The sequence below is a fragment of the Dipodomys merriami genome, unplaced genomic scaffold, assembly GCF_024711535.1.
Source record: "Dipodomys merriami isolate MVZ:Mamm:240054 unplaced genomic scaffold, mDipMer1.0.p SCAF_8, whole genome shotgun sequence".
NCBI classification, from domain to species: domain Eukaryota; kingdom Metazoa; phylum Chordata; class Mammalia; order Rodentia; family Heteromyidae; genus Dipodomys; species Dipodomys merriami.
The window spans coordinates 5,551,022-5,578,766 of NW_027206401.1; the positions used below are offsets into that span (position 1 = coordinate 5,551,022).

The 27,745-nt window shown below is 45.5% G+C and overlaps 3 protein-coding genes and 2 non-coding genes across 6 annotated transcripts; 3 read left to right on the forward strand and 2 right to left on the reverse strand.

Annotated features, from left to right (window-relative positions):
- Window positions 1–1,239: 1,239 nt before the first annotated feature.
- On the reverse strand, window positions 1,240–7,109 carry Mrpl18 (mitochondrial ribosomal protein L18). Its single transcript, XM_070010464.1, has 4 exons — window positions 6,923–7,109; window positions 6,485–6,668; window positions 2,242–2,473; window positions 1,240–1,649 (listed from the first exon to the last, which is right to left on the reverse strand). Exons 1-4 carry the CDS (start codon window positions 6,972–6,974, stop codon window positions 1,578–1,580), a joined length of 540 nt encoding a protein of 179 aa, XP_069866565.1. The 5' UTR covers window positions 6,975–7,109; the 3' UTR covers window positions 1,240–1,577.
- Window positions 7,110–7,594: 485 nt separating this feature from the next.
- Window positions 7,595–16,878, forward strand: Tcp1 (t-complex 1). Of its 2 annotated transcripts, none has more exons than XM_070010461.1 (12): window positions 7,595–7,694; window positions 8,923–9,008; window positions 9,319–9,447; window positions 10,624–10,721; window positions 11,089–11,199; window positions 11,606–11,787; window positions 12,049–12,175; window positions 13,387–13,562; window positions 14,279–14,402; window positions 14,676–14,868; window positions 14,976–15,139; window positions 16,584–16,878. In XM_070010461.1, the coding sequence occupies exons 1-12, from the start codon at window positions 7,610–7,612 to the stop codon at window positions 16,798–16,800; spliced, it is 1,692 nt and encodes a 563-aa protein (XP_069866562.1). In that variant the 5' UTR covers window positions 7,595–7,609; the 3' UTR covers window positions 16,801–16,878. The 2 variants fall into 2 exon arrangements, with proteins under 2 accessions (XP_069866562.1, XP_069866563.1); XM_070010462.1 differs by lacking the exon at window positions 7,595–7,694 and adding an exon at window positions 7,935–8,158.
- LOC138819600 (small nucleolar RNA SNORA29) lies at window positions 10,840–10,979 on the forward strand. The gene has a single exon (XR_011369517.1). It is a non-coding gene; the product is annotated as a small nucleolar RNA SNORA29 (small nucleolar RNA).
- On the forward strand, window positions 14,456–14,581 carry LOC138819594 (small nucleolar RNA SNORA20). Its single transcript, XR_011369512.1, has one exon. It is a non-coding gene; the product is annotated as a small nucleolar RNA SNORA20 (small nucleolar RNA).
- Acat2 (acetyl-CoA acetyltransferase 2) lies at window positions 15,928–27,636 on the reverse strand. Its single transcript, XM_070010463.1, has 9 exons — window positions 27,536–27,636; window positions 26,893–27,027; window positions 23,722–23,903; window positions 21,751–21,868; window positions 20,333–20,476; window positions 19,535–19,657; window positions 18,707–18,861; window positions 17,660–17,770; window positions 15,928–17,167 (listed from the first exon to the last, which is right to left on the reverse strand). Exons 1-9 carry the CDS (start codon window positions 27,588–27,590, stop codon window positions 16,997–16,999), a joined length of 1,194 nt encoding a protein of 397 aa, XP_069866564.1. The 5' UTR covers window positions 27,591–27,636; the 3' UTR covers window positions 15,928–16,996.
- Between the last annotated feature and the right edge of the window lie 109 nt (window positions 27,637–27,745).

The following is a 27,745-nucleotide window of genomic DNA, read 5'->3' on the forward strand; positions in this document are numbered from 1 at the left end:
CAGCCTGACCCCAAGGGAGGAGTTGCAGGTGGCGGCCACCTTCTTAATCTGAAGGTGAAAGCTGTTGGTGATCAAGAGCTGCCCCGCTGGATTGAAGGTGACCTCGGTGCCCAAGGCCAAGCTCACGTGCCCTAGGCCTGCAGAAGTTCCTCCTAGGGGGACACAGTTTTTAATATGTGTCCAGTGACTAGTCCATGATTGTCTTTACATGCTATCCTTGAATTCTAAACTTGTTTGTACTGTCTTCTAGATCCTTGGTCTTCCAAGTGAAGTACTTCAGTCAATATTTAAGGTGAGAGAAGAAAGAATTGGAATGAACAAAACTGTCTCCACCAAGACTTTACTGAGAAAGGGAGCTGTTAAGCCATCGGATGCTAAATCCCTAGAAAGAGGCACAGTGCTCTAAAAACCACTTTAAATGGGTACAGGCTTTGTTTCCTCACACAAATCAAGTAGCTGGAAACCCTGAATACTTTGTGTATGTAATCAACTCCCAAGCTCCAGTTGGCTTGCCTTTCCTAATTCTCACAACCCAGCACTCTGCCCCTCAGTGTCCACCTCCAGTTGCAGCTCTGCCTGCCTTTCATCTTCCAAATGTACCTCTCTAAACAGTAAATCGGGCCTAAGGGAGCATAGTATGAACTTTTTTTTTTTTTTAAACTCAGGACCTGGGCTGTTTCTGAACTCTTGCTCAAGGCTAGTGCTCCATCACTTTAAGTCACAGCTAAACTTTTTTTTACATGGTAAACTGGAGACAAGTCTCAGACTTCCCCACCTGGGCCAGCTTTGAACTGCAATCCTCAGATCTCAGCCTCCTGAGTAGCATGTACTGTTTTTATCTTCATGACTAAGATTGTTTTCTAACTGTATGCTTAAATGACTCCTGCTTTAAAAAGAACAAAGGACTAGGAATGTGGCTTAGTAGTAGAGTGCTTGCTTAGCATTCCTGAAGCCCTGGGTTCCATTCCTCAGTACCACATAAACAAAAGAAACCCGAAGTGGTGCTGTGGCTAGCCTTGAGCAAAAGCAGCTTAGGGACAGTGCCCAGGCCCTAAGTTCAAGCCCGAGAACTGGCAAATAAACAACTAAATAATAGCCCATACCCTCAGCATCAAACAATTCCCACTTACTGAGAGCACATGCCATGATAAGCTACCCTCAGTAATGATTAATTTTCGTAACCACACTTGCATAATCTTGCCACAGGAAGCTTACAAGAAATCTCACAGAACCAGAAAATAAGAGTTAATAATATACTTTTATTTTGAAACTTACAAACAACTTTGCCTTCAAATAGTTAACATGTCATTGATGATCATCTCCCTTAGATACTGTGAGATAGCTTAAGTATCTATAGACACTTCACAGGGTCAAGAAAGGAGAAAAAATAGCCTTGATTAAAAATGATTCTAGAACCATACACAGATAAGGAAGACAAGGAACCCTAACTACAAATCATCTTCCTCTGTTATATTATTGCTCTCAACTCCATGCTGCTTGTTCTTCTAGATGCTTTCTTTGAATGGCTGCAGTAGCTGATAGGTCTTATATTTACACATCCAAAACAATGCTGCTTTTTACTCATAGATTCTCCGAGGCTCCTTCAGTACCACACCACCTTCTGTCATGGCATTCTGTAGGCGTTTCATCTGGTTTTGAAGATCAGGAATAGAAAAAAAGGTTAAGTCAGCACTCAAGAAAGCTGAAAATTACTGGAGGCAAGCTTAGGCTCTGAGTTCAAACCTCAATATCAACAAGAAAAACAAAAAAGGTTGCTTTCTAAGAGAAAAAGAAACTGATTTGCTCTTATACAATTCTCACATAGAAAGTACTTGGGAATCATAATATCCAACATCAAGAGTTAACACAATCATGCCTTTGATATTTGTGTGTCTGTGTGTTCCTGGGGAATGTACCCAAAGGCTCTTAGTCATGTTGGGCATGTGCTCTACAACTAAGCTTACAGCCTTAATCCTATGATATCTTTTTTTTTTTTTTGGGGGGGGGGGTCCAGTCGTGGGCCTGAACTCTGGGCCTGGGCACTGTCCCTCAGCTCTTCAGCTCAAGGCTAGCGCTCTACCACTTGAGCCACAGTGCCACTTCCGGCTTTTTTCTTTTTGCTTATGTGGTGCTGAGGAATCAAACCCAGGGCCTCAGGCATACAAGGCAAGTGCTCTTATCACTGAGCCACCTTCCCAGCCCCCTATGGTATCTTTTTAAAGTAAACAAAAGCAAAAATACCGAATCTGAGGCTGCCTCCCATGGGGTTGGTTGGTAGACCATGAAGTTGATGCCTGCCTCCAAGCAACGCTGTGCCAGCACTCGTCCTATACTCTCACAAGCCACCACATTTTTGGTGCTGTAAAGGTGCTTTTTAATAGCCCATTCCCGGGTGGATGCTGAAACCACAACCTGGCCATTTCGATGCTCAACAATCCCTTCTACGTGATGCTGAGTCCTTATAACTCGTAACCTAAATAGGACAAAAAGAGAATAAAATTGTAAAACACCCAACCAAAAGTTAAATGACTTCAGCTCAACATCTACTTCTTAAGAATTCAATGCTTAATTTACTTCAACATACTTAACCTAGATTTCACTTGGAAAAGGTAAGCTTCCTCTTTAAAAGCCTTTGTGAAACTATACTCAAGAATAAAAATACCACTCACACTTAACTTCAAGCATCCAATAAAAAACTTGGCTTTTTTTTTTTTTTTTTTTTTGGTTGGTGGTGGGGCTTGAACTCTGGGCCTGGGCACTGTCCCTCAGCTCTTCAGCTCAAGGCTAGCACTCCACCACTTGAACCACAGTGCCACTTCTGGTTTTCTGAGTGGTTTATTGGAGATAAGAGTCTCACAGAGTTTCCTGCCTGGGCTAGCTTTGAACCTCGATCCTCAACTCTCAGCCTCCTGAGTAGCTAGGATTACAGGAGTGAGCCGCCCATCTTAAACTTGGCATTTCTGAAGAGCTTTGCTTATTTACTTAGCTGCTTTATAAAAAGTTGAAAGTCGTAATACTAGAAGATCGACACCAGTAGCTCATGCCTATAAACTTAGTACTTAAGAGGCTAAGATCTGAGGATCGAAGTTCAAAGCCAGCCCAGACAGGAAAGTCCATGAGATTCTTCTCTCCAGTTTTCCAATTAACTACCAGAAAAGCCAGCAGTGGAGGTGTGGCTCACTCAAGTGGTGGTGTGCTAGCCTTGAGAAAAAAAAAAAAAAGCTAAGGAAGAGTAAATGCTCAGGCCCCTGAGTTCAAGCCCCAATACTGTTAGATAAAAGAAAAATGACAGCAACAATGTCAAATAGCTTTAATAAAAGAGATGGACAAAATTTCTGCATGGTTAAAAAGAAAAGGAAAAAAATACCCACTAGACTGAGCCTGAGCATGGTGGTACATTAATCTCAGCCCAGGAGAAGCTAAGGCAGGAAAATCACTAGCTCAAGGTCAGTCTGCATTACACAGAGATCTCAAGGATAACCTATGCTATATCAAGATCCTATCTCAAAAAAAAAATTATAAAAAAACAAAAAACAAGCAATAAAAAATTAACACATATTCTTCAAAGGGCTAATTTCCGTAATATATTTCTTATTAAGAAAAACGACCAAGCTGGGCACCGGTGGCTCACGCCTATAATCCTAGATACTCAGGAGGCTGAGATCTGAGAATTGTGGTTCAAAGCCAGCCTGGGTAGGAAAGTCCATGAGACTATCTTCAATGAACCACCAGAAAACTGAAAGTGGTGCTGTGGCTCAAGTGGTAGAGCACTCACTTTGAACCGAAGAGCTGAGGGGCGGCACATAGTCCCAGAGTTCAGTCCTCACAACTGAGACACACACACACACACACACACACACACACACACACACACACACACACACACACACACACACACACACACACACACACACACACACGAAAAATGACCAATAACTCTATGAAAGGGAGGGTCTCAGTATCTCTGAGGCCCTTTCCTATTGGCTTTATAATCAAAATATATTTTGAATATTTCAAAATTCTCTGATAAGATGGTTAAGAAAGCCAGACAGGGATGGAAAAGGATCTGCAGTTTAAATGATCCAAACTAAGTGAAAGTAAAGTACTAAGCTTAGTATTCAATAAGATTTTAAGGCTTAGGATCCAGATTATTTCAAAGTGAACTCACTCACATCCTTTCTTTGACTTTTCCCTGTTTCCTACATTAACTACCTAAAAACATATTATGCCACTATAACAGTGATCCCTAGTCTACCTTCCACTATAAAACTATGAAAGACTTCTAATAACTGAATCTTCTACACCAATATAATGCCTTGTAAATGTACAGGCTATATGTCTACCTAATAAATAATGCTGACATCTAACTTAACTTTAAATGCTCCTTACAAACTATTTATTTCTAATAAATCCTCACCAAGGAAAACAAGCAGCAGATAAAAAACCTACACACTGTAGCATAGTGGTGAAAATTTTATGTCCTGCCACTAAGGTCATATAGGTCACGTATCTTAGCTCTGTCACTTATTAATCCTGTCTCCTTCAGCTTCAATTTCCTTGCCCCTGTAAAATGGAGAAAGTTATTATATCTGCTTCATAACATACTTTTAGGAGAAAACATAATTAGAGCAACTAGGTATAGAAAAAGTCGTCAATAAACAACCATCTTGGGGTGAGAGATACAGCTTTAGTGATAGATTTGCCTATTGTGTTCAAAGCCCTGAGTTCAAGCCGGGCGCCAGTGGCTCACACCTGTAATCCTAGCTATTCAGGAGGCTGAGATCTGAGGATCGAGATTCAAAGCCAGCCTGGGCAGGAAACTCCCTGAGACTTATCTCCAATAAACCACTAGAGAACCAGAAGTGGCACTGTGGCTGAAGTGGTAGAGCAGTCGCCTTGAGCTGAAGAGTGCAGGGACAGGGCCCAGGCCCAGAGTTCAAGACCCACGACCGATCAAAAAAAGCCCTGAGTTCAAACACAATATCCTCAAAAAAAAAAAAAAAAAAAAAGAAAATCATCGTTATACATAAATGAATAAAACCCACAAATATTTTTATACAAGGAAATTTATAAAGGAATACAAATTCTCAAACATAGATATGAAAATTTGTTCTATTTCAGTGTTAATTTTATTTTTTATTTTTATTATTTTTTTTTTTGGGGGGGGGTCTGGTCGTGGGGTCTGAGTGCTGTCCCTCAGCTCTTCAATTCAAGGCTAGCACTCTACTACTTGAGCCACAGCGCCACTTCCAGTTTTGTTTTCTGCTTATGTGGTGCTGAGGAATCGAACCCAAGGCCTCATGCATGCAAGGCAAGCACTCTACCACTGAGCCACCTTCCCAGCCCTCACTATTAATTTTAAAAAGTAGCAATGCTAACTTATCACAATATTCATGTATTAAATTAGTAAATTTTTTATTAGTATAAATTAATCATACAAAGGGATTTCATTTACATACATGTGTCTTATGTACCTTTATAAAATTTACACTGTTAAACTGGTGCTGGTGGCTCATGTTTGTAATCCTTGCTATAGAGTAGCTGAGAGCTAAGGTTTGTGGTTTGAAGATGGGGCAGAAGTTTATGAATCTCTTTTATCTTAACCACAAGAAAAAAACTTACCCTGTTCTATCTCTATTATTCTTCCTCAATTGTACTCTCTTCTCCCAGCAATACTTTTAACTGGTCTTCAATTTAGCTCCCTTACCTCAACAATGTATTCTCCCTGAAGCAGATATGGATACAATGATTGTTAAACAAGCTTATGAATAAAGGAGAGTAAGGAAGGAAGAGAGTGAGCAACCAAGGGGGTTAATCTGATTGTAACATAATACCTGTAAGTTTGAAATACCATGGTTATATCCCTTTGTATAATTAATGCACACACACAAAAATGACAAAGTAAAACAAGCTCTGGTAGTTACCAACTGGAAGGTGAGTATGGTCTAAGTGCTTTATATAGACATAGGCAAACACAGTAAGATACCTGTTGGAAACATTGTATGGAAATATCACAGTGATCTCCTTGAATAACAAATGTATTATCTTCTCATAGTTTCCCCAGGCAGTTAAAAAGACAACCTCATATTTTATCTTAATTTACAAAGCTCATAACCTATCTCCTACCTCTTCTTCTATCTTCATACTGCATCATTAACCTCACATCCATCAAAGTTCAGGTACAAAGGCCTGTCAGTTCCCAAACACATCAAGTTCATTCCCCTTCCAGCAGTTTCTCTGCTCTAAAGCTCTATTGACAGATAACTTCTCTGGGTTTTACCATTCTCAATGTCACCTACTCTGAGAAGCCGCAGTAAGTACCCAGTTTCGAATCTAAGTTCTTTCCAGGACACCTGTTAATTGTCCAGGAGAAGCACCCCCTCCCTAAGCCGCTACTACAAGCCCGGCCTCCCCAGAGTACCCTGGGCTGAAGGAGCTGATGACAAGTTGGCCGGGCGCCGGGCACTGCCAGCAGACCTATTACCTGTGCCAGAACTCCCGCGAGGGCCACACGGTCCTCCAACCTCGTTCCTTCCTGGCCACTGCCAAGAGCTCCAGGTTTCGGGGATTCCTGTTGGTGAACTCGGGGGCGACGGCTTCGTTTTCCGAAGGCTGCTCGGCAGGGCTCACGGCCGGCGTGGAGCTGGAGAGGGCGGCGCAGGCCCGCTCTGGGAAGGGCGAACCGCCAGACCCGTCAAGGAAGCGGCGCGCGCCGGGCGGACCCCACCCCGCAGGCGGGCCAGGAAGGAGGGGGAAGGGGGGCGGTCCTCAGCCCCCGACCTTCACTTTCCGCCGTCACCCCAACGCCGGCGGCGCTTCCGCGTTCCGACGGGACGCGTGCACCCCCAAGTTAAAACTGGACTCGCAAACCAGCGCGTACCGAGCAGGACCGGGGCGGGCTGGGAGGGGCCGGGCGGATTACCTAGGCTCCTGCAAGCCGAAGGCAATTTCCAGAACCGCAGCTGCAGCGCCATCGCTGAGGGGCGCTCACCCGAGCCTCGCCTTCCTTCGTTCAGAGCCGTCCGGCGGCTAGGTGGCCGCGGCCATTCCGGCTCTGGAAAAAAGCCGTAGTCTCTCGGACCACAGGAACCTTCAAGGCCCGGAACCAAAAAGATCCCGGCCTCTGAGTGGCCGGGAGGTCATCTCTGCTCCGCCAATCATCGCTGACGTCGGAGCGCAAGCCGGTCTGGAGGCGACCAATCATGTCGTAGCAACGGGAGAGGGCGGGACGACGTTCGCTCTGGGCGCTACTTTGCGCACGGGCTCCTCCGCGAGGGACGCCGGGGTCTGAGCCCGCTAGGAGCTCAGCTTAAGCTGGTCCTGCCGTGTGCACACGTGCATCTGACAGCTGCACCGGGGTTGCACTGATAACCTTGTCAGGACACTTTTCTTCTCGAAAAAGGCGAGACGTTTCCGTACGGCGCAGGGCAGCCTTCCTCCATCCCACCCAGGAACCGACGTCCCCAGAGCCCAGCCTGCCGATTGGCCTCCGGCTGCCTGCTCAGGAAGTCCGTCCACCCGGACCTCCGAGGGCCTTCCTTCCCTTTCCTACCACAAGTACACCCCAAGCCCCGCCCTACCTCCCACCTCTTCTAGAAGGTACTAGAATATGCAAGGAGCAAACGCGACCCTGCCGCGAGGGCGGACCCAGAGGAGTACTTCCTCCTTCCGGCGGTCCGCGAGCCTGACTCCCGGTACTACGTTCGCGCCCTTCTCATTTGGCCTCTAATTTGACCAAAAAGAAAAAGGCCCGCCCCTTCTAAGTTCCTCACTTCCGGCTAGTTCCTCTCTCTCTCTCTCTCTCTCTCTCTCTCTCTCTCTCTCTCTCTCTCTCTCTCTCTCTCTCTCTCTCTCTCTCTCTCTCTCTCTCTCTCTCTCTCTCTCTCTCTCTCTCCCCCCCCCCCCTCTGCCCCCACTTCCCGAAGTGCCTCGCGGCTGGGTGTGGGAGGAAGGAAGCGGGCGGGGCGTGCGGCCCACAAGCCCCTGCGGCGCCGCTGGAGCCCTCCTCACGCCGTCGCCGCCGCGCTCGTGTCCGCCGCCCGGCCTAGGAGCCGAGATAACCGGTAGAAGTCGCACGCGTGGCCCGCCGTGAAGATGGAGGGGCCTTTATCTGTGTTCGGGGACCGCAGCACCGGGGAGGCGATCCGCTCCCAGAACGGTGAGGGCGGGAGAGGCGAGGCTGGCCCGCGGGCGGCGCGCAGGCCGATCCCGGCCTCCGGGGCCCCCCGCGGCTGGGCCGCCCGCCGCCTTTCCACCGTCCCCCCTCGGCCGGGGCGGCGTCCGGGGACGCGAGCCCGGGGCGCCGGCGCTCCCGCGCGCGCGCCCCGCCTTTGTTCTGGCGGCGGCGCGGCCCCGCGCTCGGTTCCGTTTGCTGACGGGCGAAGGCCCCCGGAGCCAGGGCCTGCGCCCCGCGCCCCGCCGCTCCCCACACGGCCCCCGGCTCGGCAGAACCTGCCCTGACACGTTCTTAGAGCCGAACTGAGATGCTACCTGGACGTGAGGAAGAAGGAGGCGCCGACGAAAGCGGCAGTTAGCGAGTCATTTGTGGTCGGACGTGGCGCTTCATTCGGGAGCGCTTGCGCTTCGGAATCACGTGCCTGACCCTTTGGGCCTTGCCATTTTTGCTTGGACGAGTTGAAAATAAAGCTTGCACCATTCGCTGCGTATGATGCCTTGCCTCTCCCCCCTCTCCCCTCGCTTTTTTCAGTGTGAAGTGACAGCGTGACATTTCTGACTTGATTTCTCTAAAGTCCATTATGGAAAACACTTGACTTGAAACTGGCTGGCCCCCAATAATTTGAGAAACAGAAAGGGTATTGATAGGCTTGAGGGATTTGAGAGGCTGTCAGGTGTCCTTTAATCTTTAGATTTGGTTTTAGGCAGTAAGATTTTTCTAATTTTATCTTTCTCAATTGGTTACAGTTATGGCTGCAGCTTCCATTGCCAATATTGTAAAAAGCTCCCTTGGTCCGGTTGGCTTGGACAAAATGTTGGTGGATGATATTGGAGTAAGTACGTGTAACTGTTAGTTGCTTTAAAGGAAGAAAGACCTTGAATATACCTTTTCTCCTAAACCTGGATATTAGAAAGTGTATTTGGTTTTTTGTCGGTTGTAGGGCTTGAGCTCAGGGTCTGAACGCTGTCCCTGAGTAAAAGAGCTCACGGAGGGCACTCTGTCACTTGGTGGCACAGCACCACTTCTTTGGGAATTGTATAAAGCCCAACGGGTACCTTCATAGATGTGTGCTGATTCAGGGGATAGCCTGCATTTGCAGGGGACCTGTGCTGTGCTGACCGCTTTTCCGTTGGCTTTCTCAGGATGTAACCATTACTAACGACGGTGCGACCATCCTGAAGTTGTTGGAGGTGGAACACCCTGCAGCTAAAGTTCTCTGTGAGCTGGCTGATCTGCAGGACAAAGAAGCTGGGGATGGGACCACTTCTGTGGTAGGTGATGCCTAAAGAACAGCCCTAAGGAGAGTCAGAAATGAGCTAGAAAGTTAAGAAGGTGATGTTTCTCCAGAAGTGATTAATAAACAGGGATTGAAAACAGATTATAATTGCCTAGTACAATTTAGAAAGAGAATAGGAGATGATAAAAATGGCCCCTTCAACCAGGCTAGTGGTTCATGCCAGTAATTCTACATACTTAGGAGGCTGAACTGTGAGGATCACAGCTCCCTAGCCTGGGTAGGAGTCTGTGAGACTCTTAATCACCAAAAAGCTAGAACTGGAACTGTGGCTCAAGCAGTAGAACATTAGCCTTGAGCACAAAATCTAAGGAACAATGACCATTCTCACTTCAAACCCCAGGAATAAGACACACAAAAATAGCCCCTTCATTTTAAAAGTTGGAATTTCACATGTTTGGGGACCCTCTCCCACTCCTTCCCCCCTTCAGTATAATAAATAGGTGTGTGAAACTCAGAACAATTGTTTTATATTCTATAAAGGAGGGATTGTTATCCATTGTTTGGCGTCCCTGGGACTTAATGAGGACTTTATACGTATTAGGCAGGTCTCTACCATTTCAGCCACAGCTCAAGTATTTTAAATACTTTTATTAAATTCAGAATGGAAGTAAATATATCAGACTGGCCTGTGAGTGAACATGATTTGATACATAAAGTCTTCATAGATTATCCAGCAACCAATATATTGTTGTTTGGTGAGAAAGGTGTTGGTTCTGACAAAACAAGAAATTGAGGAAAAATTACTTCTATATTAAGCTTTAGTCTTGAGCTGGAAGAATCTTTCCTAAATATGGGAGCAGTCTTCATGTAAGTAATGTGACTTAAGAAATAACATCATTTCTTCCAAAAGAAAATACAGGATTTGTTAATTTAATAAAATAGTTCTAGTCATGAGTGTTAAACTCTAAACCTATTGGATACGTTTTCTTTTCCAGGAACATCTGAACTAGTTTGTTCGCCACGTTATTTTCTCTATTTGGGCCATTTACATGGAGTACTTTAGTTTTCTAATATTTTCACTAACCTGTAACTCATTCCCCATTATGGCAATTGTGGTTAGTTAATACTTGGCCATTTTACTGTCATTTATATATGCATTGCATATATTGAACATTCTGTTTACTTACAACAATGATTGTTTTCTCGACAGGTTATTATTGCAGCAGAACTTCTGAAAAATGCAGATGAACTCGTCAAACAGAAAATTCATCCCACATCAGTAATTAGTGGCTATCGGCTGGCATGCAAGTAAGATTATTTCCATTTAGAGAAAGTTTGCTGATGTAGTGGTTGTAAATACTCTTACAGTATTGATTACTAACATAATTTTGTTTGAAAAAATTTCAAAGCACTGGGATGAGTGCATTTTCCCATTTGACTACCACATTTTCTCCTAAACATAGACTTTAGTGGCTATGCTTATGGGATACATTAAAGTTGCCATGATCTGAAGGGGGAGGGTTCTGAAGTGCCCTCCTTCTATATGAAATGGCTGAACAGTAGATGCCTATGACATGAACAAAATGCCTGTAACATTTTGACAATATGTTTGTTAAGTGTGATGAGACCAAAAAGTTCAGTGAATATATGAGTCTTGTTCTCTCCTATGCTTCAGGGAAGCCGTGCGATACATCAGTGAAAATCTAATTATTAACACAGATGAACTTGGAAGAGACTGCCTGATTAATGCTGCTAAGACATCCATGTCTTCCAAAATTATTGGAATGTATCCTTGGTTATTTTTCTGTGTATTTTTTTTCCTCCTTTTTGCCATTAAGACTTACCATTTTTTCCTGGGATACTCATCTGAGTGAACCATTCTGTTATAGAAATATACATAACACTTATTAAATTCCCTGTTGCTTTCCCTGAATTCCAAGGAGGAAAAGATAATAGAGACATAAGAGTAATTGGAACTGAATCTAACAGTAGCAAATAATAATGTAGCAGTTTTGGTAACAATTCTTTGTAACAAGCTTAGTGACATGCTGGTACTTGAAAGACAAAGGTAGGGAGATGAAGAGTTCAAGGCCAGCCCAGAACTATGGAGCAAATAGGGGTATAATTGCTTTGGGTGTTAAATGTGTGCCCTTCCTTCATTGAGAGTCTCCTTATCCTTAACTATTCACAAGAAATGGTGATTTCTTCTCCAACATGGTAGTGGATGCCGTGCTTGCTATTAAGTACACAGACTCAAGAGGCCAGCCACGCTATCCAGTCACTTCTGTTAATATTCTGAAAGCTCACGGGAGAAGTCAAACAGAAAGCATGCTGGTCAATGGCTATGCACTCAACTGTGTGGTGGGATCCCAGGGTAAGATCTTGGAATTAAATTACTACAGTATAAGAGTGCCTTTGTTGTGGTTTGTGTACAGTAATGTCTTCTCTAACATAAACACAGAAAATAGGAGGTTGCATGTCCTTAGTGCCTTAAGGTTTAATGTAATGAATTACAAGTTAAATTGTATTTGTATGTAATGTTACATTTTTGTTCTGTTCTATTTTGATCTAAAAGTAGCTGCATTTCATGGACCATAGCATTATTATAGTTACCTTACATTATGTTTACTTACAGGCATGCCCAAGAGGATAGTTAATGCAAAAATTGCTTGCCTTGACTTCAGCCTGCAGAAAACAAAAATGAAACTTGGTGTACAAGTGGTTATCACAGACCCTGAGAAATTGGACCAAATTAGACAGAGGTATGGTGGGAAATTTTTGGCCTTTGAAAGGAGCTGTTTGTGAGTTATTCTTGGGTCACACCAAATTGAGTGTACTAAAAAGAATGAGTCTTAGAGATAACCAAACAAGGGGCTCATTAGTAGAAATAACATGATTTTTGTATACAGCTGGGAGTTTGAACTGTGTGTTTTGGAAAACTTTAACATCAAGTCAAGTTTAGATGTTTCAGTGTGATTGAAGGTGATACATGAAATTTGATCTGTGTATGTCTGTCTTTTGTGGTACGTTTAGTTTCAAAATCAAAGTAAAGATCTAGGATCCTTATTTTATCAAAGAAGCAGTTAGAACCTGACAGTTGAGTGTTAACTTAGTATGATTGACACTAAGGCTGCAAGTGATAGGAATCAACCTGTACATTGCAGTAGACAGTTGTGGAGATTTTGTCTGCCTAATTCCATGTGACCTGCATCATTCAGATAACTTGGGTTACTTTTATTTCAATTGATGTAACTAAATGCTGTGGAGCACATATGATGTTAGCACTATTTGTATACAATGCTTGATATATCAGGGTGTCTGGCATATCTATGATTTCAGATTTATGATTTCTTTGTTAGGAACTTCAAAGTACTTAATTGTCAGCAGCCATGATTACGTACCCTCCTGTGCTGTAGCATATTGAAAGTTGTTTCTCATGACGACCTGGCCTATGTATCCATTAACAATCTTGTCTCTCTGTGAACTTTGTAACCTGGACTGGCACAAATCTCTCCATTCTGCCCCAGCCTCTTGTCTTAAAAACAGTAGAATTCTGAACTACATTGCTTCATGACATAGCATAGTTTTTTGAGTTTTTCTATAAATTGGAGTGATTTTAAATTCTGGTTATAGATGGGGAGAAAAAAACCAGTTAATTTAACTTTTTTGTTTTGGTCAGTCATGGGGCTTGAACTCTGGGCCTGGGTGCTGTCCCTCAGCTCTTCAGCTCAAGGCTAATGCTCTACCACTAGAACCACAGCGCCACTTCCCGTTTTCTGTTGATTAATTGGAGACAAGAGTCTCATGGACTTTCCTGCCTGGGCTGGCTTTAAACCACGATCTCAGGCTTTTGAGTAGCTAGTTCTACAGGCATGAGCCATCAGCACGCGCCATTAGCTTACAATTATTTTTTAAAAAGATGTCACACATTACCAATGATCTGGATTTCTAAAGGAAAATATTTTCTTTTTAGGGAGTCAGATATCACCAAGGAGAGGATTCAGAAGATCCTGGCGGCTGGCGCTAATGTTGTTCTCACCACTGGAGGGATTGATGACATGTGTCTCAAGTATTTTGTGGAAGCTGGTGCTATGGCAGTCCGGAGAGTTTTAAAGAGAGACCTTAAACGCATTGCTAAGGCTTCTGGGGGTATGTCTTCTACTGGTTCTCATAAAATGCCGCACACACACACACACCCCAATATGTGGCCATATGGAAACCATTTTACATTGAAATACTGACTATACAGCTTTTCAAAATAATTTGCACTTTTGTTTGTTTGGTTTTGCAAGTCCTGGGCCTTGCACTCAGGGCAAAGTTTATGTAGTACTGAGGAATTGAACCTAAGGCTTCATGCATGCTAGGCACTCTACCTTTAAGCCACATTCCCAATCCAGAGTTGAATTTTTTTTTAAGAGCATAGAAGATGGCTAGGGTGAATATACTTCTGAAAACTTCATTAGTTTTACTCCTGTGGGGAATATCAAGAAAATTTATTTGGCCATTGCTAAATATGACCTATACCATTTTATATTTATTTGTTCTAATGTCTTTTATCGGAAAAGCTGAATCTTGAAGATTCTAAAACCATGCTGGGTGTTGGTGGCTGAAGCCTCTATTCCTAGCTATGCAGGAGGCTGAGATAGCATTATTATAGAGGATCACATTCAGAGACACCCCTGGCAGGAAAGTGAGCTTCAGTTAACCACCAGAAAACCTGAAGTGGTGCTGTGCCTCAAAGTGGTAGAACACTACCTTAGAGTGAAAAAGGTCACAAATAGCATCCAGACCAAGTTAGAGTCCCAACTAACCAAGAAGGAAAAGATTCTAAACCCATCAGGAAAAACCTTATCTTTCTCTCACAGCAAGTATTTTGTCAACCCTTGCCAATTTGGAAGGTGAAGAAACTTTTGAAGCCACAATGTTGGGACAAGCAGAAGAGGTGGTACAGGAGAGAATTTGTGATGATGAACTCATCTTAATCAAAAAGTAAGCAACTTTCTAAGTTCTGAAACTATGCAGACTTAATGAGTAAGAGTAAATTTCCCATTTATTTGCTGCTGTAATCCCTTGGTGATATGAGCAGTTATACGCGTGGGATAAAGTAAAATAGGCCATTGTAAATTAAGGTGAAATACATTTCATCTTTTTGCATGGTCTAGACATTGTACTGCTGAATAGGTAAATGTTATACACAGGCAGACTTTTAATCCAGGCACGTGAAGTGGAAATACTAGGAATTTCCCTTTTTTTTTTTAATAGTACAAAGGCTCGTACATCTGCGTCAATTATCTTGCGTGGGGCAAATGATTTCATGTGTGATGAGATGGAGCGCTCCCTACATGATGCTCTGTGTGTGGTGAAGAGAGTTTTGGAGTCCAAGTCTGTGGTCCCAGGTGGTGGGGCCGTAGAAGCAGCCCTTTCCATTTACCTTGAAAACTATGCAACCAGCATGGTAAGAGCCGTTTGTTTTCAAGAGTATGGCAGGTCAGTTCCTGTTTTACTACTACCTGGAGACCTTAGCTGCTGCAGTGGGCTTCAGGTGCCTTTTGTGTTTCTTAGGGGTCTCGGGAACAGCTTGCGATTGCTGAATTTGCAAGATCTCTCCTTGTTATTCCTAATACTCTGGCAGTTAACGCTGCTCAAGACTCCACAGACCTGGTTGCAAAGTTAAGAGCATTTCATAATGAGGCTCAAGTTAACCCAGAACGCAAAAACCTAAAATGGTAAGTATTTGATTTCCAGGTCTTTCACTTTCTTCTTTTTTTGGGGGGGGGGGGGGGGTCCAGTTGTGGGACCTGAACTCTGGGCCTGGGTGCTGTCCATCAGCTCTTCAGCTCAAGGCTAGCGCTCTACCACTTGAGCCACAGCGCCACTTCCAGCTTTTTTCTTATGTGGTGCTGAGGAATCGAACCCAGGGCCTCATGCATGCAAGGCAAGCGCTCTACCACTGAGCCACCTTCCCAGCCCCAGGTCTTTCATTTTTATCTACTAATCATACATGCAATTTAGTTCTGTGACCATTTCTTTTTATACCTGTTCAAAGGGGTTTCAAGTTGATGCCAATTTCTGGTTACAGTGTCTTGAACATCTCCTGTTCCATCACTGTCCTCTGAAAACCAATTCATTTAAATATTTGCCATTCCTCTACTTGAACTCTGGGTCTCCATGCTATCCCTAGGTTTTTTGTGTTTTGGGGTGCCAATTTTGGCTTTTTCAAATGTTTATGTGGTACTGATGAATGGAATCTAGGCACATGCAAGGCAAACACTCTAATGCTAAACCACATTCCCACCCCTATTCCTTTATGTTGTGTTCAAGGTTAATGCTCTACCACTTGAACCACAGCTCCACTTGCTGGCTTTTGTGTATGTTTAATTGGACATAAGTCTCACAGATTTTTCAACCTAGGCTAGTTGTGAACCACAATCCTCAGGTCTTATAATCCAAAGGTATGAGCCATCAGCACCTGGCTCTCAATAGATTACTTCAAAACATAGATTTAGCACAAATATTTAAATCATTATAACAAGCCTTTATTTTTATTTAATCATCCATAACTTAATCCAAAGGATGATGACATAATTAGGAGAGTTATACCTTTCCTACTCCACTTCTCTGGGTAATCACTACTACAAAAAGGTCATGAGTATCCAATTGGGAGCTCTCACAATCACAAATTTGTGGGAGTACATTCTGACAAATGTGCCAATGGCCAGTGTGAAAACCTCATCCAGGTACTGACACAAACCATGACCATCATCATTAAGTAATAGGAAACTTTACTGCCATGTCCCCTTTTCTGCAACACCTGGTGCACTGTTCCTTATGAAGATTTTTTTTTTTTTTTTTTGTCGGTCGTGGGGCTTGAACTCTGGGCCTGGGCGCTGTCCCTCAGCTCTTCAGCTCAAGGCGAGCGCTCTACCACTTGAGCTACAGCGCCACTTCCGATTTTCTGGTGGTTTATTGGAGACAGGAGTCTCACGGTCTCTCCTGCCCGGGCTGGCTTTGAACCGCGATCCTCAGATCTCAGCCTCCTGAGTAGCTAGGATTACAGGCGTGAGCCACCAGCACCCGGCTCCTTATGAAGATTTGAGGGGCGTGGATGGGAGTAATAGATTATCAACAAGATCTCTGTCAGCTATTATAACCCATTTTCCTCAATTACAGGATAGGTCTCGATTTGGTCAATGGGAAGCCCCGAGACAACAAACAAGCAGGGGTTTTTGAACCCACCATTGTTAAGGTGAAGAGCTTGAAATTTGCCACAGAAGCTGCAATTACCATTCTTCGAATTGATGACCTTATAAAATTACACCCGGAGAGCAAAGACGATAAACATGGAGGCTATCAGGATGCCGTTCACTCCGGAGCCCTGGATGACTGATCTCACTCCCCTTTATTTATAACAATGTTAGAGGCAGTGTCTTACAACTTACATATTAAAAGTACAGCAAGCTGTCAACTTGGATTCTTGTGAGTGGTTCCTTTCCTCATTTTGTTCCTTAGATTTTACATATTACAATTTACATTGAAAAAAAGAATCAAGGTTCACATATAGTTGTGAGTACTGTTAAAGCGGTTCACCCTCTCTGAACACACATTGCTATTCCCATCCCACCTCCAATACACAGGGCTGCAACACCACGTCTCTTGTCCATTCTCTCCAGTGTGTGTAGCAGGGTTACAAGGATCCTACAGCCAGATGCTCCAAGGGGGTGGCCCAAGGCTATAGCCCCTCCATCAATGTTGACCTGAAGAGGAAGGAAAGGATCAAATCATTGGATTCATGAACAAAGATTAAATTCCCAAGTTTGCTTTAACAAAAAACTACCCTTTCACTGCTGACATAATTCATGCTGCACATACACTATTGATCATCTTCCCTGTTCTTTATTTCACAATGCCCCATTCATTGTAAATAAACTAATGGGGTCAAAGTATTTTTGCCCTGGGAAACCCAATTCAACTATCATAGTAGGAGCTTAACTAGTTATTTCTATTGTGTGTTGGTCGTAGGTCTTGAACTCTGGGCCCGGGTGCTCTTCAGCTCAAAGCTAGTGCTGTACCACTGGAACCACTATGGTTTTCTCATGGTAAGAGTCAGGGACTTCCTGCTTGATCTGGGTTTAAACTGTGATCCTCAGATCTCAGCCTCCTGAGTACCTAAGATTAATGCTGTGAGCCACTGGCACCTGACTTCTTATTTTTTTATCCATTACCAAGTGACTAAGCCAGGCAATTACCTTCTCTGGGCATAATCCAAGTTCTTTCTTTATGGCAACAGAGAGAGCTGCATAGGCTTCATTGATTTCAAATGCATCGACATCCTCCAGAGACCAGCCTGCTTTAAATACCTGCAGGAAAGAAAAATGGATAGAGCCCTGGGTGATGAAGGCTGGAATTAAACCATTCCTGTTGACAAGATTCACAACATAAAAGTGCCACTTTCATGTCACTCTTTAAAGGTGCCTGTATGCAGCTATGTGGGGTGCTCCATGTATAATCCCAGCACAGGGTTGAGCTGGTAAATGGTGTACCCAAACAATCTTAAAACTGATGCAGGCTAGATGTGGGACACGGAGGGGCAACACTTGCAGATGCCCATGCCCTGACTTCAAACATCAGTATAGGGAAAGTAATTTTGACTGCCCCTCATGGTAAAAAATCACTAAAGGGGGACTAGAAGGTGGCTCAGTGGTAGTGTGTTTGCTTCACATGCATGAGGCCCTGGTTCAATTCCTCAGCACCACGTAAGCAGAAAATGCCAGAATTGGTGTGGTAGAGTGCTAGTGTTGAGCTGAAGAGCTGAGGAACAGTGCCCAAGCCCAGAGTTCAAGCCCCACAACCAACAACGACGACAAAAAAAGAAAACCGCTAAAAGTATAATGAAACTCACTTGAGGGTTAGAAGCATTTTACTGGTGCAATCAAGAACAATCCAGATGCTGGGCACCAGTGGTTCACAGATAAAATCCTAGCTACTCAGGAGGCTGAGGATCATGGTTCAAAGCCAGCTGGGCAGAAAAGTCCATGAGACTGATCTCCAATAAAAACCACTAGAAAACTGGAAGTGGTGCTGTGGCTCAAGAGGTAGAGTGCTCGCTTTGAGCTGAAGAGCGCAGGGACAGTGCCCAGGCCCAGGGTTCAAGCCCCACTACCGGCCAAAAAAAAAAAAACAATCCTGATGATCTGAAGTAGAAAGGTGGGTTTAAAAGAACTTAGTACAGAATTAGGGGTCTGGCTTTAGCTCTATCAAGATACCAATTGACAGGTGTAGGACATTAAACTCACAGCTTGCTTTATGGCTGGAATGGGTCCGGTTCCCATAATAGAAGGGTCCACACCTGCTTGTGACCAGGAAACTATCCGTGCTAAAGGTTTAAGACCACGATTTTCAGCTTCTGACTTCTTCATAAGAACCACAGCTGCAGCACCATCGCCCATTCCTGTAAAATACTTGATTTCTAGGAGGCTCTTTTAACTTCTCACCTATCTGTGGGTCCTGTATTCACCACTAGACATGGGTTACATTGACATCTTGGTGAAGCCGAATTTCAGCAATTTACATTATACTTACATATACTTTTGACCATAGAACTCCAAGAACCCTATTTCCCCCAGAACAGACAGGGAAGGGAGAGCTAGGTAGGAAAATGGAAAGAAGATACTCTTAAGGAATATTGGTAGAGCTGAACTCAAGCATATTGGGCAAGAGATCTACACTTGAAAAATGCCCCCAGTCCTTTCAGTTTTGAGATACAGCCTTGCTAACTGCCTCAGTTGGCCTATATCTGAAATTACAAGTGAATGCTACCATGTCCACACTAAACTCAGGAATTCTTCATTTATCTCTAGTTGCAAGGTCAGGCAATTAACACCAGGCATGGTAGGACACACTGTATTCCCCAGTATATAAGACTCTTAAGGATTGTGATCTCAAGCTTAGTTTGTGCTACAAAGCACACCCCCCCCCCCCGAAGAATAAAAAGAAAAATTCAGGTAAATCAGTAAATATGGAGAAACTGTAAGAGTTTTTTCATCATTCTGTGTGGGAAAGGTATGCACTTGGTAGATCTTGCAGAAGATGGCACTTCCCCAAATGCCCTTTTGAAAGCAAACCTGAAGCATTAGCTGCGGTGACGGTCCCTGTGCCGTCTGTAAGGAAGTATGGCTTCAGCTTGGCCAGGGCTTCAAGGTTGCTCCCATGGCGAGGAAACTCGTCTGTTTTCACTTCAGTAATGCCTGGGAAGCATAAAACCAAGAACACCACAGAGCCGGTAGTCAGCAGACTTCAAAGACAAGCGGAGTCACATTAGTTTAAAAAAAAAAAAAAAAGGTCTGTTAGTATCTACCCACTTTCATTCCAATAGGAAAGTACACACAAACATTTTATGGGAATTGTTCCTAAATCCCTCTTCCTTCAGATGAAAGTTTAGGAGCACTGGGCACAAGGAGCTGTGCTTTGTGTCCCTGCACCTGGCTGGTTGGAACTCAGAGGGCAGCAGTCTTAAAGCAGTCAGGCTGCCAGTAAGATAGCAGTTTGCAGTAGGGAATCTGGGCTGTTGCATTCTGTGTTAGATTAAGACAATAGCCCAGAAGGCCCTTCCTCTAGAGATGTGAATGGGAAAGTGCACAGAAGCAGCCACACAGGATGGCCATTCACTGCTGAAGGGGAACAGGCAGCTGCTCCCTCCCAACAACCAGGACCAGTGCTGCAGGTGCTCAGGACACCTGCAGGGAAGGCACAGGGGCTGTGGCCCTCTGGGCTGCACACCCCATGTAACCAGGTACACAAATCCAGCACGGTCTTTCCCACAGCACACACCCATCCAAGAAGCATCTCCACATCTGACTCCTGTGAGTGCCCACTACATATGCACACATGTTTGAACTTTCAACTCTGATTTATACACTCACCTTTTCTGGAAGACACGAGAACTGGTACAATCTCTTTGTCAAAATGGCCAGCTTTCTGTGCATGCTCTGTCCTGTTCTGGGACAGCAGTGCAACCTTGTCCTGATCTTCTCTACTCACCTGCCATTGCTTGGCAACATTTTCAGCTACAGGGAAATAGCAAAAACCCAACATGTCAATGAACTGTTTTATGTAATAAAAGGTATACACACCAGCATACTCTTGGGTGGACGGAAGTGCGTGTGTGTATAGAGTGCGCCTCTTGTCCACACACCACACCCCAAAATGGCAGTCCTTCTAAGGAGGCCATTTTTTTCCTCTTCTCACTCCCTTTCTTGTAAACGTGAACACAGTAACTATATTTTTGCACCTCGGGCTTGGCTTTAGCATTCTTCTGAAGAGAAGGAAAAGTGTGTGTATGTGTGTTTGTGTATACTACCTATATATATATATATATATATATATATATATTTTTTTTTTTTTTTGTCAGTCATGGGGCCTGAACTCTGGGCCTGGGCACTGTCCCTGAGCCCTTGAGCTCAAGGCTAGTGCTCTACCACTTGAGCCACAGCGCCACTTCCGGCCTTTTCTAACTATGTGTTGCTGAGGAATGAACCCAGGGCGTCATGCATGCTAGGCAAACACTGTACCACTGAGCCACCTTCCCAGTCCCCCAATATTTTTTATATAAATTCATAGCTACAGCTTAAACTCATTTTACATTTGTGAATTTACCCACCACCCTATCCTTCTGCCCCAATCTACCCTCTCCCCAACTCCTTACACCTCTCTTGTAGAGGGATTGAAAGCAGAACTGCTGGCTACTCTGTGAGGATTTGAGGATTGAGCAAGTCAGGTGCATCTGAAAGGTACAGCCTATCTCCTTGTCTAATGTAAAGTCTACCCACCATATTCTTTTTTTTTTGGTAGGTTGTGCGGCTTGAACTCTGGGCCTGTGCGTTGTCTCTGGGCACTTTAGCTCAAGATAAGCACTCTACCACTTGAACCACATTGTCACTTCCAGTTTTCTGGTGGTTAATTGGAGATAAGAGTCTCATGGACTTTGCTGCCCAGGCTTGCTTGGAACCTCCATTCTCAGATCTCAGCCTCCTGAGTAGCTAGGATTACAGGTGTGAGCCACCAGCGCCTGGCCCTACCCAATTCTTATCAATAAGTTCTGCAGCCATGACCGATTTTCCCACGTGAGTCCTAGAGCAAACACAGGCCACCAGCTAACCACCTTCAAGTGCCTGAGCACCATGCACTTACCTTTTGGACACCATTTCATGACTCAGTTTCCTGGCCATGGAAGAATCAAGTGACTGCCAGACCCACAGCCTGGGACAGCAAGACTCACTAACATGATATACTTCTTGCAAACTTCTTAAAGCTAGTGTACTTGCAACTATATCTGCCTTACCTGTAATGCCCATATGATAGTTGTGAAAGGCATCTGTAAGACCATCGTGGAGAATGCTATCAGCCAGGGGCATCTCACCCATCCTGACTCCTGTTCTCAGGTGAGCCAGGTGAGGAGCCTGGAGGAAGAAGTAAAAATGGAGTCTGTAATCCCAGCTACTCAGGAGGCTGAGACCTGAGGATCATAGTTCAAAGCCAGCCTAGGCAGGACAGGCCATGAGACTCTTATCTCCAGTCAACTACTCAGAAAAAGGTGCTAGAATAGAAAGGAAAAGGTAACATACTTGGTAGAAGTGGGGGTACCATTATCACCACTGGGCAGATTTGAGGGACAGGACTTGGGGGAAGAAATCCCACAAGGCAAACCTATTGTTGCCTGAGGGCTCCACTCAGTAATCCTCCTTTCCATGTTCTCCCTTTGTTTATGTGCCAGTATGGCACTTGAACTCATGGCCTTTCAATCTTTTGGGGCTTTGGAACTCAAGGCTGGAGGTTTATAACTTGAGCCATATCTCCACTAGTTATGGGTTTTGTTTTTGTTTTTGGTCCTGGGGACAGAACTCTGGGCCTGGGCGCTGTCCCTCAGCTTTTCAGCTGAGAGCACTAAGGATAGTGATCTACAACTTGAAATATACCACCACTTCTGGGTTTTTTCTGCTGATGTGAGGCTGAGGAATTAAACCCAGAGGGCCTCATGCATGAAAGGCAAGGACCCTACCACTGAGCCACCTTCCCAGCCCCTTATTTATGTTTTTGAGATGAGGTTTAAGAAATGTTACTCAAGCTGGTCTCAAACTTCTGGGCTCAAGTGATCATTCTGTTTCAACCTCCTGAGAAGCTGGGACTATACATATGCCCAACCACAACCTGACTCTTGCCATGTTTTGTACCTACAAAGTCAGCCAAGGTGATCCCTGAGGTCTTCCTTGTCATGTACAGGAAGGAAAGTGGAAACCACAAGTGTTCAGTTTTCCTCATAATAGGAAGGAAACTTATAATCAAGGATATCGCCAGGCTTGGCGCCACATTCCTACAAGCGGGGCACTCGTGAGGAAGAGGAAGGAGGATCACTGAGATCCAGCCCAGACTGGGCCATGTATCCAAACAAGACATAAAAAACAAAACAATTTTCTTTCATGCGATTCTTTCTCACACATTTATAAGATGACTTCTTTGTTGCTTTGTATGTTCCTCCCCCACGGTATAACCCCTGCTTTCACTGTATTTGATGTCGGTATAATTTGTGGAGGGGAAGTGAAAAAACAAATTGTTTAAATAGGGATACAGGTGGACTCATTGCAACAATGAGATGTACAAGTCGTTATGTCGAAAACGAACTTTACAACTTTGGTGGGGATGGAGGATGTAAGGGATGAGAAGGGGAAAGAAAGGAGGCTACAATGCTTGATAAGAAATGTACTCATTAGGGTGGGACGGTGGCTCAGTGGTAGAGCGCTTGCCTTGCATGCATGAGGCCCTGGGTTCGATTCCTCAGCAGGAGAAAAAAAAAAGCCGGAAGTGGCATTATGGCTCAAATGGTAGAATGCTAGCCTTGAGCTGAAGAGCTGAGGGACAGTGCTCAGGCCCAGAGTTCAGGCCCCATGACCGGACCCCAAAAAAAAAAAAAAAAAAGAAATGTACTCATTATCTTGCCCATGTAATTGTAACCCTCTGTACAGTATTTTCACAAAACACAAAACAAAACAAAACCAAACCAGGGCTATCAATCTACTACTATTCTGAGTTTAATTCAGAAAATACTGTATGCTTCAGTAACAATAGTGTAGAAAATACATATTCTCTTCCAATTGCACTGGTTGACGTATGCTTTTCTTCTACTGGGATTTCCTAAGCAATCTGAAGAATAGACAGCCTTAGGTAGGTGTCATTCACGTGCACACTGTGATTCCAGCTCTGGCACCCATCAGCTTCCTCAGCCATGACAGGACATGGGCGGCCAGGAGAGCCTTACCTTGCTCATGCTTTCCATGCCTCCAGCCACCACAATGCTGGAGTCACCTATCTGTATGGACTGGGCTGCCAGGCACACGGCTTTTAGGCCTGACCCACACACCATTTGGCAGCTCCACGCTGGAACCGGGTAGGGGATCCCTGCAGCCACACTGGCTTGCCGGGCAGGGTTCTGCCCACACCCTGGAAGAAGGAACACAAAGGCAATCACTAGGAAAGTACAATACAGTGTACATACAGGCATGCCACATGCCAACTAGGTCACCTGCCACTTCTGAAAATCTGCAGGCAGCTTAGTTCCCACTAAAGGCCAAAAGGCCTGTATATCCTTGGCACCTATCAGTTTGCCCATGGATATACAGTGTCCAGTCTCCTAGTATTTGAAGATTTCTCCTCCACAAAGAAATCATTCTGTACTTATTCACTATCTCTTGGATAAATGGTTATTCAACAAGTATGAAGTCAGAACTGACAAACGCTTTTCCATAATTTAAGAAGAAATTCAACACTTCTTGAAAGCAGAAGATATTTAAATGGAAAATTTCAAATACTCTCACCACAATCTGTTACTAAAGGTCAACAGTAAATTTAGTTATTTAGTAGTTGCTCTATTGCAATTTTCAGATATATCCGTATCTCAGACCTTTCCTTAGAGTTTGTTGGGGGAAAAATAATCTAACCAATCAAGTGTGGTGGTGGTGACTGCTTTTAATCCAGCATTCAGGAGGCAGAGTTTCAGGCGAGCCTGAGCTATAAAGCAAGATCCTGGCTCACCTTAAAAGAAAAACAAGCCGGGCGCTGGTGGCTCACGCCTGTAATACTAGCTACTCAGGAGGCTGAGATCTGAGGATCGCCGTTCAAAGCCAGCCCGGGCAGGAGAGACCGTGAGACTCCTATCTCCAATAAACCATCAGAAAACCGGAAGTGGCGCTGCAGCTCAAGTGGTAGAGCGCTCGCCTTGAGCTGAAGAGCTGAGGGACAATGCCCAGGCCCAGAGTTCAAGCCCCACGACAGACAAAAAAAATAAAAAAATGAAAAACAAACAAAAAACAAGGGTAGGGAATGTAGCTCAATGGTAGTATGCTTGCATAGCATGTACAAGGACCTGTGTTTGGTGTCCAACATAACCAAAACAAAACAAAAACAACAAAAATGAGCCACAGAGCAAAACTTAAAATTATATTAATCAATGCTATTTGTCTGGCATTAGGCTGAATATTAAGAATAGATGAAGTTCATTTGTTATATGGGAATCTGATTACAAGATACAAGGAAGCTACAGTTTGCAAGGTTGAATTGGGAATTTTTATTAGAAAGTTGCCAACTCTTAGCTGACACATGTTCCCCGGAACAACTGCAGCCTGGAATACACTTAATACTGTTAGGAAACTGAACCACAGGGTACTAAAGAAAAAGCATGTCCTGGGAATATGGTTTAGTGGTAGAGTGCCTGTTAGGAACATAGCTAGAAAATAGTAAACAAACCCAGAAGCACCAAGCCCACATGGGGGCTTTTTGTGTGTGTGTGTGTGGTCATGGGGCTTTAACTCTGGGACTGGGCGCTGTCCCTCAGCTCTTTAGCTCAAGGCTAGCATTCTACCACTTGAGCCACAGCGCCACTTCTGTTTTTTTTCTGCTTATGTAGTGCTGAGGAATCGAACCCAGGTCCTCATGCATGAAGGCAAGCACTCTACCACTGAACCACCTTCCCAGGCAAAAAAAAAAGGAAGCCCAATCTTCATGTTGGTTTTTTTTTTGATCGGTTGTGGGGCTTGAACTCTGGGCCTGGGCACTGTCCCTCAGCTCTTCAGCTCAAGGCAAGCGCTCTACCACTTGAGCACAGTGCCACTTCCCACATAAGAGCTTAACTGCTCACACCTGAATGACATTAAGGAGACACATGTGATAGCATAAAAACGGAGCAAGCCTGAAACCAACTTACTACTCTTCAGAAGTGTGCAGAGTCAGAGACTCACCTAACCTAGGAAGAAGTGCCCGCCTTGGAACTACTCAAGCAGCTGAAGCCATTCTGGAGCCAACCAGACTGAGACTCTCAGACCAAGTGACCTAGCAGATAAGCAGTCCTGAGACAGACAGGATGATGTTGGAATAGGATTGTATTGGATGGGTGAACTGCAACACCTACTGGATGGCAATGAAATAACCTAGTGCTTGAGCAAATAAATACCTTTATGTACCTCAACTCATCCACATAATTATTGTGCTTGCTACTGTGCTTGCCTAGCATGCATGATGCCCTGGGTTTGATTCCTCAGTACTACATAAACAGAAAAAGTGGGAAGTGGCACTGTGGCTCAAATGTAGTGTTAGCTGTGAGCAAAAGCAGCTCAGGGGCAGTGCCCAGGCCCAGTTCAATCCCTGCCCCAGGATTCGCAAAAAAAAAAAAAAAAAAAAAAAGAAAGAAAAGAAAGAAAACAAGAAAGAAAGAAAAAGAAAGAAAGAGCAGGAAAACAACCTCAACAAACCAAATCAACTCTAATGGAGAGTTGAAAAGGGACACCATGGTGACCTGAGGAGGGTCAGGAGACCTGAGGCATGGTGCCAATGGCGGGTGAGGTGGTGGGGCCTAAATAGGGTTACGGTCGGGGGGCAACAGGGAACTCAGGAGTTCAGAGACTCTCTAGTTCAGGGTACAGGTCTGGCCGGGCTGGGAACCTATTGTCCAAGTCCCTGTTCATCTGCTTCCAGTTAGGAGCCTATGGCCTGGGGGTGGGGATAGGGACCTGGATTTCACCTCTGACAGTTTTCAGAAAGTCCCCACATGCACCAAGATGCCGGGATGCTGCCCGTTAGGCTCACTACCCAGTGGGGTGGCTCATGCCTGTCTATCGTCCCAGCTACTCAGGAGGCTGAGGTCTGAGGACCGTGGTTCAAAACCGCCCTGGTAGCAAAGTCCATGAGATTCTTATCGCCCGCCCCTGAGCACCAAAAAGGCAGAAGTAGGGGGGTGGGAGCTCAGGGGCAGTGCCCGGCCCCGAGTTCAAGCCCCAGGCAGGACCGGCACGAAACCAGCAGCAAGCGAGCCTGAGGCGGGGAGCAGGCTGGCAGGGGCCACGGGGGGACGCGTGCGCACGGGCGTGCGCCGGCGAGGGTGCGTGCGTGTGCGGCCGGGACTGGAACCTGCCCTCCGGCGGGCTCACCGAGGAGTTACCTGCGGCCAAGACGTGGCCGAATATGACCTCGGACACCTCCTCCGGAGCCACCGCGGCCCTTTTCAGGACTTCCTTGATGACCGTGGCGCCCAGGTCGTGGGCCGGCACGGTGGACAGGGCGCCATTGAAGGAGCCTACAAGGGAAGGGTGGGAGGCCAAGTTATCTGCGGCCGGAGGACGAGCGCCCGCCCGGGGCGGCGCGACACAGGCCGGGTGGATTTGCACCAAGCTCCTCAAAGGCCGCGAGGAGGCCGCGGTCGCCGAGCCCGCGTCACGCCCACCAGCGCCCAGCGGGCCACCTCAGGCCGACTGGGGGTGCTTGCCCGAGCCGTCTCTTAGACAGCCAATCAGAGGTCTAGCGAGAGGGAGCTTCCCTATGCCAGCCAATGAAATAGCGCGTGGCCCAGTGGATGTACCGCAGCCAGCCAATCAGAGCCCGAGCGGCGGAATGGGCCGGAGGCTCGAGAAGGGGGCGTGGCGCGTGGACCCGGAGGCGCCCGGAGCTGTGCTCCCGGAGTCCTAGGTCAGGAGGTCCCGCGGCGGCCCCTCACTCGGCCCCCGGCCCTCCCGGACGTGGGCCCGGGCCGCAGCGCGCTTGCTGAGCGGGCAGGTGGCTAGGGATAAAGCAGCAGGGCAGCTCACCAATGACGGTCCGCGCTGCCGCGACGATGACCACGGGGTCGGAGCCTGCATTCATCCTGCCGCGCCCGCCTCCGACTCCAAGTGTGCCTAGCTCAGCCCGCGGGCGAGATAAAACCGGGCACCGCAGGGCACGGCCCCACCAGGGGGCGGAGCCCACGCTCGCCCCGCCCCGCGGCGGCTCACTTTCAGCCCCGCGGTGCAGGCGCAGGG

Coding starts and splice junctions, on each gene's coding strand:
- Mrpl18 (XM_070010464.1), bottom strand. CDS start 6,974: ATGGCGCTGCAGCTGCGGTTCTGGAAATTGCCTTCGGCTTGCAGGAGC. Junction 6,669..6,922: donor TTCGGCTTGCAGGAGCCTAG/GTAATCCGCCCG, acceptor CGCCCTTCCCAG/AGCGGGCCTGCGCCGCCCTC. Junction 2,474..6,484: donor TCGCGGGAGTTCTGGCACAG/GTAATAGGTCTG, acceptor TGTCCTATTTAG/GTTACGAGTTATAAGGACTC.
- Tcp1 (XM_070010461.1), top strand. CDS start 7,610: ATGCAAGGAGCAAACGCGACCCTGCCGCGAGGGCGGACCCAGAGGAGT. Junction 11,788..12,048: donor CTGTGTGGTGGGATCCCAGG/GTAAGATCTTGG, acceptor GTTTACTTACAG/GCATGCCCAAGAGGATAGTT. Junction 13,563..14,278: donor CATTGCTAAGGCTTCTGGGG/GTATGTCTTCTA, acceptor TTTCTCTCACAG/CAAGTATTTTGTCAACCCTT.
- Acat2 (XM_070010463.1), bottom strand. CDS start 27,590: ATGAATGCAGGCTCCGACCCCGTGGTCATCGTCGCGGCAGCGCGGACC. Junction 19,658..20,332: donor TCTCGTGTCTTCCAGAAAAG/GTGAGTGTATAA, acceptor TATGCTTCCCAG/GCATTACTGAAGTGAAAACA. Junction 18,862..19,534: donor CACCGCAGCTAATGCTTCAG/GTTTGCTTTCAA, acceptor AGTATTTTACAG/GAATGGGCGATGGTGCTGCA.